This window comes from Passer domesticus, chromosome 1 (genome assembly GCF_036417665.1).
Source record: "Passer domesticus isolate bPasDom1 chromosome 1, bPasDom1.hap1, whole genome shotgun sequence".
NCBI classification, from domain to species: domain Eukaryota; kingdom Metazoa; phylum Chordata; class Aves; order Passeriformes; family Passeridae; genus Passer; species Passer domesticus.
This window is the reverse complement of record NC_087474.1, coordinates 90885035-90898354: the sequence shown is the minus strand read 5'-3', so window position 1 is coordinate 90898354 and position 13320 is coordinate 90885035. Positions and strand designations below refer to the sequence as shown.

Genomic DNA, 13320 nt, shown 5'->3' with positions numbered 1-13320 from the left:
ACAAGCAATAGCATGGAGCTGCCTTTGGACTCCTGACCTTAGAGCTTAGTGAATTTCCTTTTTTCTACCTTTATTCCAAAAAAGAGAGTTTAGAGCTTTGATCTCCGTGCTCTTTGAAATGAACTGGTGGGAGAACATATTCTCCCATTCTGTGTGTGCAGCTCTGCCACAATTGTTGGTGTAGCAGTCACTTCACCCATTTTGCCTGTTCTTCAGTGTATCAGTCACCCAGTCTGATAAAAATGCCAACCTCTGTTGTTCATTTTGCTTCTGCTCTGTGAAATTGTGACTCTTGCTTCACTTTCAGGACAGTACTCCAAGAAGCATCAGGTTTGACAAACTCCTCATATGTAATAAGCTTGTTACTCAGCCTTTGTTTACTTTCTGGTTGTGTAAGACCACAGCTGGTGGTAGTTGTGAAATTTATGTGTAATCCTAGAGTAGAAGCTCAACTCTTTCTGAAGGCCTTCTCAGATGAAACTTTCTAAGAATTCCCTTCCCTGTCCTGGTGCTGACGAGACCCAGCTGGTGCATGTTTGATTCCCATACTGGTGTTCCTCTTTTGGTAGCTGTGGCTTTAGGGCCACAGCTGAATCTCTGCAGTTTTGGTCATCCCCGTCTTCATTCTGTTTCCTCTTGCTCAACTTACTCTTTGAGACTGAGAAACCAGAACTGCATTGAGTATTTAAAATGCTATTACGTAATGGGATATACATTAACAAAATGTGATCCTCTGATTTATTTGTTCTTTTCTTAATGTGCTGTGCTTAGCTATTGAACTGTGGTTCTCAGAGTATGATTTGTTATTACCCAAATCTTTAATTTCTGAGTGATGACAAGCACACCTTTGATTCTGCGTGTAAGAGTCAGGATTTTATTTTCCAGCAGGCATCATTTTATCCACATTACATAAATAGAATGGTGGATGACATGCATTCTGTACTGGTGGCCCATCTGCAGCTTCACTTGCACTTGTAATTTAGATGATATTATATGGTTCATTGTTTGCAGGACTGACTTTTTCAGTACTAACAGTAACATATCTTTAAAGTTGGAGACTAACATGGAACTTGTGATATTTGATCTTGTATGAGATAGTAATCTGTAGGATAGTAGGAGAATTATTGCTACCTGAAGTGTTACTATGAAACCTAGTAAAGGCAGTCTAAATATATTAGGGTTTATGTATGTCCTGCCTTCCCATTGTACACCTAAACCAAAATAAAATTCCAGTACCAATACAAGGTACCTTTATGATGTGAAATACAAAATAAACTTTAATGTAACCATTGAAGATTAAAAAAATAACATTACTTGCTCCACAGTGGTAACTTTGCACAGACCATTTGTGTACAATAGTAATTTCTTCATGTATCTTGAGTGTGGAGTTTGTAGTTAGTGTTTCAGTGACGAGTCTCGATGAAAAGAGAGCTTGAATATTTATCTCCCAAACAAAAAGACTCGAAGTACGATTCAAATAGCTGAATGTTGGGAAAGTGTGTTGGAAAAACATTACTTTGTTGATAACTGGTCAGTGTACAGCAGGACCAGGTAAGCTTTTTCTCTGAACCTCTTACTGTTATGAGTTTATTGAAATTCTACCTTATTTTGGAGGCAGTCTCTTTCTTGCTCCACTACCTCACGATCCATGGTACTTCCTTTATAATTGTGGGGGCCTTATCACCTTGCAAGTTGTTTTGTAGATCCAGAAGCAAGGATTAGTGAAGGTCTCTGTCTCCACACAGCCAGTTGTGGTGCTGGGATGTGTTTTGTCCTCCGTACATCCCATACCTGTTTATAATCCACATTCTGTGGAAAAACTGCCTGTACGCAGAAATACAAGAACCATAAATTGCTTTTATCAAATACAGTTATCACCATGTTCATGCTTTATAGTTAATATGCATTCCATTTAGAAATACAGAGTAAAAATCTTACCTGTGTGTCACTGCTTGCATGTTAGTATGGTAAAAAAAAAAAAAAGTGAATATAAGTGGTGCTTCAGTGGATTAAATGGTGTGCTAAGAAAAAGAAGGTTCAAAACGATTCTTTGGTTAGGGATATCTTAAACTGACTTTTAGTGTAATTTGGTAGCTTGTTAAAATGCTTGCAAATATGTAACCAACAGTCTTTGTTTAATACTTAATTGAAAAATTTTTTTAGCACATTAGGTAGAATCATCAAAGTGACCCAAGAAGTGATTGACTACAGGGCCTGGATTAAAAAGAAGTGGGGGAGCAAAATTAATTTATCACCTGAACTTGGTAGGTATAGCAGGAAACCAACTTAAATTTTTTTCTTGATTTTGATGTAATTCAAAATACTCATGCCTTGAAATTAATCATTCAGATATACAGGAAAAAAAAAATAAAAGGAACCTGTAACTTTCTAACCCAAGATTAGTTTTCTCTGAGCCTGTTTTTCAATTAGCTTGTTAAACTGCAGCTCTTCTTAGACTTCAAGGCCCATGTGTTTGTATTCTGTGCTCTTAAATGATACTTATGTTTTCTGTTAACAGATAATAGGTTGAAAATAAGAGACCCGATAGCTCTCTGCAATGGAGAACAGCAGCAGAACAGAGACTCTGAACCATCTTACAATCAGCACTTGGCATTGTCATTGGCCAGCACACAACAGTTGTCCTCTGGTTCATCTGCCTCTTCTGTGTCATCGCTCTCCAGCAGTGACATTGTAAGCTTTTTCTTTTAATGGGTTAAACTAGCAAGTAGCAGAGGTTATCTTCAAAGCCTCCTATTGATACAGCAGAATATATATCAGTTAATGTGATGCTATCTCTAAACTGCTACAACAAATCAGTAATGTCCTCTGCTCAGAAAAATTACTGAAAACAAATTTTTTTGTTTATTAATTAAATGGGTCTTATTTCCATCCTAAATCTTTGGTACCCTTTGTGGTAGTAGTTAGATGTAATGAAATATAACAACCCAATTTAACAGTAGCTAAATAAGTAGAAGAGGAGAATTGTCTTCATATATCCTTCCATTAATCAAAATCTTCCATTGTCAAATTCTGATCCTTGTTCCCCATACCTGAAATTGAACATGAATATTATATTGTGCTGTGAAGGTGAATAATACTCATTATTTTCAGCCAAGCAGTCAGTTCATGTTTTAATGGTAACAGGGCACTTGCATAAACTCTTGTCAGTTTCCTTACTTTAAAGTAGTTGCTGGGCTTTGTTATAACTTCCTGGAAGAGGAGACTGCAGTCTCTTGAAGTATATGTTCCCAGACTCTTTAAGGTTCTGCCAGGTGGTTTTGTTTTTGGCATAAAGTTAAATCAGTGCAGAATTGGGCAGTGCAGATTACAAAGCATGGCTCTGCAAGGCGTGTGCGTCTCATTGTGAATCTTCTGGAGCATTTTGTCTTAGGTAAAGGCATTGATGGAACAAGATGTAATATGCAGTCAGCTATGGCAGTGAATAACTAGATGATGCCAAATACCTGTTTCTTGACTGCTTTCAAAAACTAATCAAATATGGAATAAAAAATTGTGAATTGTATTTAATAAAAATTTAGTAACTTTTAGAGGGACAAGCACTGCCTATATGTGTTCCAGTTACTTTCTGTAATTGCTTCATGCTACTGTTCTTTTTGTGTTGAATTGCCTTTTCAAGCCACCTTGAGTAAACAGGACAAATATTTTAGTTGTACCTTCTGGCTAATGAGCAAAAAGCAGCATGATACTTGCCAGTGATACTATTAGCTATGCTCCTGCTTTAAGTATATCAGTGGGAAAGGTTTTGCTGTAATAAATTTTATGAAAAATGCAAATATTTGCTTATTATATTGGGAGTACACAATATTGGGTGGTGAGTTATGAACTCCCCTTAGTCCTGCTTAGCCTGATGTTGAAGGTGAACATTGCCTGATGCCAGAGAAATTAATGAAAAGTGAAAAGGAAGCTCTCAACAAGATAGAACTGAAATCAACTTGGGCATTCACAAAGTAAAAGGAAGTGCTATGTTTTCTAAGGAAATAAAAAACTATGTCCATGTCCTTATGAGAAAGACTAGGTCATATATTGGCATTATGTCCGTAGCAGACTGATGGCATGTTAACTTAATTTGGAATTGAATGGCAGGTTTCTAAAAAATTATTGAGTTCATCCTACTCTTACTTGGGTGTGCGAGGAGAAAGTTCTGGCTGAGCAGTCCTGGGCTGCACATGATTCAGGAAGAGAAGCCTATTCTGCCATAGTCAGGTGATCTTGCTATGATCTGGCATAGTGCTGTGCCCAGGTTGCAGCAGAAGAACATCTGGCATGTATGACAACTTGGTGTTTGTGCCAGAACATCTGGTGCATTATTAATAGGCATGATGTGACGAGCTTTTCTGTCAGCTTCAGAAGAAGGTATTTATGAATATGGTGCATCTCCTCACTTTAGGCTTACATGCAGTGTTACCTCTGATCTTGTGGAAGGATTGTTCCTCAGGAAGGATTCTGTATTTGTTTAAAGTTAAATCATCTGAAATTTTCCAGTACTGGAAGACTGAAAGCAAAATATAGTTTATAAAGAAAATGCAGGAGATGAGGAGACCCTAGAGTTACAGCTTGCTGACTTCTTCCCAATAATTAAGGTTTTGTTTTAATAGCAAGATATTATTCCCTATGTCACTATTAACCTTAAGCACAAACTCTACAATAAGGAATTTTTTCAGGAGGTGTATTTTTCATGACTGCAGGATATCTTTTGCCGTTTATGAGATGCAGGATCCTATCTGTTAAATCGTAGACACTAGATAGCATATTTGTTTCTATTTACTGCTAAAGTTTCACTGGTAATAGTGATCAAGGGGTCCTTACTGATTTCTACATACCAGTATAATAGAAGTCAGCTTACTTGTGTTGAGGAAGAGGAAATAGGCTTGAAAACTTGGGACATTACTTTCTCACATGGTCCCTCTCGAGCCATCCACTGAAGTAGTTGTATTTTGAAGTCATCACATCACTGTTCGCTGGTGATAAGTCTGGAGGCCTTGCATATATTTGTCAACATATCCTGGAAACAATATTGGCATTATATATTGAGTGTGCAGGCATTATCAGAGCAGTGCAGTATTGCTCACAGGGATCCTAGAGTTTTTATTAAACCCTATAGTTTAATAGTTGATTGCAATGCAGCGTGCTGTATGGTCTTTAAAGATTTGCTTCCTTGGAGTTCTGACAGCATTACAGGTTTTGCATTAATAATCTGTAAATACAACTCAGCAGCTGAATGGATAATTGTTCTGGTGTCTTGGACTTATGGGTCTTTCAGCAAAAGCAATGGTTATAGATTTATTCCGGCAGCAGGAAAACAGAATAATAAGAAGGAGCATGTTTTTCTCAAGACTGGATTGTCATAAACCAGAGCTGGCATTTAGAAGTCAGCCTCTCAATGTCTCTATATGTTCATAAAAATGGAAGAAAATAAGAGCTTACAGTTACTACCCTGAGTTCTCCATACTGGTGGCAACCTTTTAAAGTGGAGAACTTAAGTACCACTGAGGAACAAGAGAACTGTGTTCTTAAAGGACAGTCTTCTCTTTCCCTGTGTATTTTAGATGTATGTGCTTTTTCTCAGCATACCATCTGAAACTCAGGAGGATGTTTACTTTAATCTTTGCACATCTAGGACTAGCTTGCAGGAGAACACACTTCTGGGCCACTGTGTGTCTACACACCCCCAAAATAAGAGAATAATTAAGAATATTAAGATATAATTAATAATATTAAGAAAAATAATGAGACCAGATCATAATTTGAACAAAAGGTATCCTTTTACGAATTTCTTGAAGTAGAAAGATTTTTTTTCAAAATGCGTGCTTAGTCTAGCACTCTGTGGCCAATGAAATTCTAGCCATGCTGTCTTTAGTAGGTGTTCTAGCCAACTGTAAAAGCTTAATCGCAAAGGACAGCTTTTCAAACGGCCAGTAAATTTTGGATCAAAGATGTTGTGGGAGAGAAGCCTGTCTTCGGGTATCACTGTAACTATTAGTGGGAGAGCTGTTCAGTTTATGGGATTGTCCTACTGTACATGTCAATACAGAGCTCTGACTCACTCAGCAGTACTTCTAACATAGTTCTGTGCAAAATATTGAGTACTAAAATTCCTGCCGCGTTACCTTGGCTCTGTGAAGAATGTAAATATTAGGGATCTGGAGCAAACTAAAGAACACATATTAAAAAACCTTATGGATACAAGTAATCTGGTTATCAGAACATATCAGACCATTCATATATCTTTCTCAGTTATGTTAATTATCAAACTGATGTATGTAGTAAGTCTTCTCTCAATGAAGCTTTCTGGTAATTTCAAATATCCTATTGCTGCCCAAAAAAAACAGGTATATTCCTCACTCCTGCAAACAGGAAAGTTGTACAATATGATGCATTCCTAGATGATCCAGTAAAAGTTGACATAAAAATTAGAAAATCTTTTATAAATGTCTTTGCCATCAAGGACAGTGCAAAGGGTGTGAATTTTTATTTTATGAAAGCCAGAATCAAATTGTTTGACAACAGAAAGCAAGCCTCTGGCATTAAAAGAACTCACCTTGGTACTGAGTCAAGTGATTGCTTTGAGAATCTGAAACTCGATGAAATGAGCTATGTTCTCCCCTAGCTCTCTACTTCTTTTGAGTAGTTACAGATGTCAGTCTCACAATCAAGCAGTGACCAAATTCCTCTTGAAAATGCTATGTTGGTTGGGGTTTTTTTCCTGGGTGTATTTTTTTTCATTCTGGACCTGCACTCTATAACTGGTGATCAGGATTTCTTGTTGCTTAAGCATTGTGTAAAAATGCTTTTCATTAGCTCAGGCAGTCCTAGAGTAGTGCTAGAGAATAGCTACTGCCTGATCAACAGTCTCTGCCAAGTAAGAAATAATCCTAGGTATGTTTCTGCATTGTCTCATTTTGGCCTGGTTTGATTTCTGGTGTTAACTATATTCTGCAATTCTGATAATGTTATGCCAAATAAAGCTTAAGTTTTTATGGGACAGTGATATCTGATTATCATTAGCAGATAAAATAGCTAATAGAAAATTCTTAAAGCCCTTTTCTGTTACCTTATGGATATATAATGTCATATCCAGTCCATCACAGAAACTCCGGGTGTCTGTCTGAAGTTTGTTTCTACCAAATTTCATACACCTTATCTCAGTGTTTCTGGTGATAATGTTGTGTGGGCTTCTGTGATGAGATAATTTCGTGAAGGTCTCTGAGTTCTGCAGTCATGCCAATGTTTCAAGTTTTAGTGAAAAGGTACCCCTGTAGTCTAGCTTTGGAGATGACACAATCCTTGCCTCTTGTTAACTTTTTAACATTTACAATAGCTTCTTTCAGATGGTTCTTGAAATAAACTGTAACCCTTTCATCAGCATGTCAGTGCTTAATCTGCCCATGGTTCAGCCCCCTCAGCTCAAGAATATGCTGCTGGGCAGAACCTTCAGTGTTCTGTGAATCTGCTTTTTCATTGTATTGAAGTATTTTGTGTTCAGTACCTTGATTGGATGCTTACATTCTGAGACTAATATATAAATATGACTGATGAACGTAAGACTCATTGTTCTTTCAGTTCTGCTGAATGCATACAAGATCCACACTGATTTTTGGAACCCTTACTTGCTTTACAGTAATGGTGGTTTAGTACTTGAACTCAACATGCCTAATGAAGTTATCAGTCATCTCTCCTTCCTTCCTATTAGCCGGACTGCATTTCAGCTATTAGCAGGAACTATTGTGCTTCCATATTCAGAGAGGTGATAGAGTGTATGACATATCTTGTCTGGATAAATGTTGTGCTTTTTAAAAGAGATTAAATTTGCAGGCATGAGGCATGCTTATCTTCAGTAGAGGGACAGGCACTTCAGAATATGTAACAGCTCTTCTTGTAGTCTTGTTAAATCCGTTGTAATGACTGCAGTTGAAATTGTGTGTATAAGGAGTGGGGGCAAAAGGAGGTTTCAAAATTCTCCTTTAAAAAGGAGAATTTTATTAAATTCTCAGCCTTGAGAGCAGAAGCTACTCAAATTTTTCTCTCTTCCCTCTTCTTTTTATGAGCCTGTATATTCTCATGTCCTAACCAAAGTAACTGTTCAAATATGTATGAATAGTTGATCATCTTTGTGTAGAATAATGCAGGTTTTGTCTTAAGCTTCTCCCCTTCCTGAACAAATAGAGGCATGTTCTTCAAAAAGCCTCTCTTAATGTTTAGCCTTCAGAGAGATGTAAGTGCTGACTTGCAGACAGCTTGTCTCCAAATAAAGCAGTGGGCAACACTGAATGCAGAGACACAGACAACCTGATCCTAACTAGGGAAAAGCATTTAATTGACATTTGGTTTGGGGCATTTAAGAGTTTAAGCCCCCAAATCCTTAGAAGCACCATTATTTTTTCTTATTCTTGCTATGCAGATTATGAACACTTCCTGTGGATTAGAGGGGAACAGATTTTTCCAGTGCTGCTTTTGCCTGTTTTCTTCTTTCACTGTATGGCCCCATGTTTGTTTTTGAAGTTTTTAACATGTATCTCTGATAGTGTGGAGTTTTGTACTGTCTCATGCTTTTCTTCAGTTCTTCTGTATCAGTTTCTTGAGCAGTCTCTTCTCCATATCCACTTGAAGTAGGAATAAATTTCTGCAAAGCTGCAGGAGGCACAATTTTGAATACAAAATTCTAAACTAATTTTATTTAATAAGTTATTCTAAGCAGCATAGAATAAAGAGAGAACCTGTAATTCAGCAAGTAAAGTGGGATTTTACTGCTGTGAGGTCAGTGAAGTAAGGAGAGGAGCACATAATTTTTTAAGAGTCGACTAAAGACTAATTTCTGATGCCAAAGTCTAAGCTGTGGACTTGCATATCTAAACATTCTCTCCCATGAAAAAAAAAAAACAACAAAACACAGAGGTACCTAAGCCATTTTAGGATGGAATAAAATCTAAATTCAGTATTTATAGTATTTATAGTCTAGTATGGTGCATGCTCAGCTTTCATAATGAATCCTGTAATTCAGTGCATAACTTGAAAATCAAAGTGGAAATATTTTTATATACAGACCAGTTGAAAGCCTGTGAAATAAAAGTATTGGGGCAACAAAGGAAGTTTTAAATGACACACTTCTGGGATCTTTTTTATTTAAGATGTCTTATGTGAAATACAGTGAATATTGATAAAACATGGAATAAGCTTACAGTCAGGCCTCTCAGGGTATAATGAGGGGTGGTTGAAGGGGTACTGGGCTTGTATTTAATCTGGTACATACTAGATAATGTTTTCAGTTGTCTTTCTGTAAAACAAACACTAATGCCTTTGGAGGACGCATATTTTTTAGTTTGCTTGTGTGTCCTATATTCTTTCATTTTTCCCCTCTGTAATCACAGTGACCAAGATATTTTCTTCTTGAAATGAAAGACAGAAAAAAATCAACCAATTTCACCTTAACTCAAGACTTATATTGTTTATAGGCTGGCCAGTGGAAGTGGAGCAACTATATTGATGCAAATTGTGACCTTCCATAGAAGTAGAAATTTTGTTCATCTCCATTCTACTTTATTTACACCATAGCAGAAGTTACGGCTCCACCTACCAAGAAAGGAAATGGCACACAATGTGGAAGAAATGGGATGAGGGCAGGGGCTGATCATACAGTCACCTTTGGAAGCATGGTGGTTTATCAAGCACAGTTAGGTAGGCTGGAGGTAAAGCCATTCAAGTGAGACCATGCATTGAAGTTCTTCTCCTGTAAACTAGGAAATGTCTGAAGTCCTCTGGTGTTGCTTTATGTTCAAAGGAAGGTGGTTTTGCACATTACTAAGCCAATTCAGTAACAGGATGTATTTACTAGCCAAATTTCCTTTCATTAGCTGCTCCTGCTTTTCTGCGCTGGCGTTCACCTAATCCTGTGGTGAGCTGATTCAGAAAGTGAAACTAGTAAGAAGGTGATTACTGTTTCTGTGGTTCAGCTTTGTGAATTAACACATAACAATGTCAGATGCTGAGACAGGTGTAATGGAGAAGGCTGGAATGGGAAAAGTCAGAAGGAGTAAGATTGGCAGCAGTCATCTGTTAAATTACTGTAATTGTAAGTAAGGAGAGGAACAGTTGAAAATGTACAGTGTAAAGTGTTAACTATAAACAACAATTTTCAGTTCTTTGCTTTCGAAGATGGAACAGAGTTTTTACTGAAATGGTCATTGTTCTCTCACAGCTTCCAGCTCCTGAATGCTGTGAGAAAGAGAAAAAAAATTGTTTAATTAGTGGAAGAAATTTTGAGGGTGCAAACAATAAGGATCTTTTTGCCAAGACTTTTGTAGTTCATTCTTAGAGATGGGGGTGAAAACCCAGACTCATCACACTATCAAGAAACTTGCATTCTATTGTTTTAAGTTTTTATTTCTGAGTACTGACTTTAGGATAGTTAGACTCTTTTAGCATTGAGCCAAACTGAAACACACTGGGGTCGTGAATTAATCTTAGGCAACTTCAGCTCTTAGGAAAGCATACTGTCTTGAAAATGGAACTTGAAATGTCTTGAAATGGTAGCTGTTATTAACTGAGAAGTTACCAGGTATCTTAAGCCTGGAGTTATTAATGGATTTGAAATAAACTCTTATGGCCAGACCTAGTCAGTAATGAGGTTTTGGCAAGTAAATACTCTCTTGGTGATGGAGTCCTTAGTCTTCTTATAACGGGAGATACATTTTGCAGAAAAGTAAATTATTTTACTTTGTTTTCGTCCTATGTCAAGAAAAGAAGCCTGGATTTAAGTTCTTAATCTTTCATATGACTGCAGTCATATGTTGCACTGTTTCTGTCTAGGCAGAAGTTCATCAGTAACACTTGAGTTTCTAGGTATCTTCCATACTTTCTTTTTCTCCAGCATTAAAGTAAACCAGTGTCCACAGTAATTAGGGCTATGAGTAGTAGAAATCTTCCTTCTGCATTCCAGGTTCTTAATCAGGAAGTTGAAACTGGTTAAAGAGCATGTTTTAAAATGAAAACATCCCAGGAGGATAAACCTGCATCTGTTAGTCTTTCTTGGTTTCCAAAAGGCTATCTTTAGAAGGTATTTTCCTTGCAGGATGAGGTACTGCTATGAGGTGCAGTATTGTAGCTTTATCCCTACATTATTTGCTAAAATCAGTTGAGGGATCTTAGCCCTTTAGTGAACATTTATCTTTTTTAATGTGATCTCTGTAGCTCTCACCCTAGTAGTGGTCAGAGCTTTTGTGTTCCAGATGTGTACCTAATGTGTCGAAAGTGTTACCTCCATGCGTTTGCTTGTAGGTCATCTGAACTTCTGTAATGTTCTAAGTTTGCACATTACACTTAAGAATCTCTTGCAGAAGACCAAGAAAGATTTAATCCTTCGGTGTAAGCCGTGCCTATGGAAAGTCAGATTTGTTCACATTGGGTTCCATTTTCTGATCCAAGTTTAATCTTTCAGTTTAAGAAGGTTAGTACTGCTCTTTACAAAAGGATTTTGATGATCTTGAGAAGTCAAGAGCGTCAAAATATCAGTAATATGTCAGTCAATATCAACTCCATACAGTAATGCCATTGGCAATCCAGAATTGCCTTAGAAAAAAGATATAATCTGCCTGTATGAGATGTGTTTCAGTAAATAACACTTGAGGCAGAAAAATATACCTTTAAATATTAAAATAAACCAACTCAATCTTAGTTTGTGGTGAATTCTAATCTCAGTTAAATGTTGCAATGCTCTTTTCTCTTCCATCTGCTACTCTTTTTTCTTTTTAAAGCCCCTTAGAAATCTCTTTAATAACCTAACCTAATGAGTTAGGTATGTGAATCTTCAGGGATCTAAGCAGAAGAGAAAGGGGAGATCCTTTGAATGGAGACACTGAAATTGTTCTTTGGTCAGGATTGTGAAGGCTGCATTGTAGAAGATTTGCACATTGGTTTGGCTAGACAATAAAATCCCTTTTTCCATCCAGTCTGCTAGCTCATGGGTACTCGTGAGCATGCTTAGAACTTGTCTGTTCATTTCGTCCTCTTCCCATTAGCTTTTTAATAATTCCATGACCAAAAGTGTCCAAGGCAACTCATCTTTGTGGAGACCTTAACCTGTTCCCACAGGGTTGATACTGTAGGATTGGGCAAAGGAGAAAAATGCTATCCAATCCAGGTATCAACTAAGCTTAATTTTTGGTCAGTGCTACAGCATGTAGTTTCCCGCTATGATGGACATATTTATTAAAGAATAAACATCCGATCTCATAAGAAGCTTTCTGCGCAGATTCTGTTCACAAGTATGGTGTGTCTCTGGTGAATTCATGATGCAGTTATCTGCTTCACAGAGGCATAATCTAACTTTTATCACTAGTTGAACTAATAGGAGAGCAGCTCCTTTCTTCCTACATCTTGTTTTTTAGTAAGCACAACTTTATACAGACCAATAAAAGACTGGTTGTTCTAACAAATTTGTTTTATTGAGGACTCTTTCTACTGTGAGTATTCAATTCAGCTGGGATGCAAGTTATGCTTTGTAGTTGCTCATTGCTTAGGCTGCTCAGTATTCACAGTTGTCAGTCTCACTTATATAATCTTCTTTCCCAAGAAAAGCTTTTAAACATTCTCTTGTTTTTGTTCATGAGCAGCCTATTCTCTAACTGAAGAATCTAATTTAGAAAACAAGATCATTTGAGGGCAAATAGTAGTGCTGGAGATCTATTTAAAGTTCATGTGATTTAAGTGAAGAGTCTTTGCTTCCAGGCGATTAATCTTTAGAGACAGAGCAATAGAATACTTCAGTAATTACTTCAACAGTAAAGATCCACGATGACCTGAGCCAATAATGCCTTTTAATGTGGTAACTTCTAAACTACTAATTGGCCAACCCCCATCTTTTGATATTTTTTGAACCCAACAGCTGGCAGTGGAAAAAACACTAGTGGTTTGGGATAAAGAATAGGTCTTTCCATTGTTTTTAAGTTCAGAATGCTTTGGAGTTAAGAATGTGGTAAAAAACAGCAGTGAAACGTAGGGGAAGCTACTTCTGTCATTATGTTATGGCTGAAAAATAAGTTTTACAAGAGTTTTTGTGTTCAAAGTTGTTTTAAAAGGCTGTAGCCTGCTTTCCTCCTTTCTTAACTTGAAAAGTAACTCAGGTACTTGGGTATTTTCAGACTTCAGCAATTCCTGTAAACCCCTGGATGTGTGCTTACCTCCTTGCTGTTGGGTGCTCCAGATAAACAGTACTTAAGCATCACCTCTCTGTTTGCTTAGGATGCATCTGACATTGCAGGTGATCAGGCTGGAAGGAGGAATAGTGAATCAGTGGTATCAGTTCTG

The 13320-nt window shown here is 37.2% G+C and overlaps 1 protein-coding gene across 4 annotated transcripts in view; it reads left to right on the top strand.

The window, feature by feature from the left end:
• Positions 1-13320, top strand: part of TENT4A (terminal nucleotidyltransferase 4A) — a 58020-nt gene that overhangs the window by 32420 nt on the left and 12280 nt on the right. For all 4 annotated transcript variants that reach the window (XM_064429039.1, XM_064429028.1, XM_064429018.1 and 1 more), the window contains exons 9-10: positions 2164-2264; positions 2519-2691. In XM_064429039.1, the coding sequence (XP_064285109.1) occupies positions 2164-2264; positions 2519-2691 (274 nt within the window). The remainder of the gene's footprint in view (positions 1-2163; positions 2265-2518; positions 2692-13320) is intronic.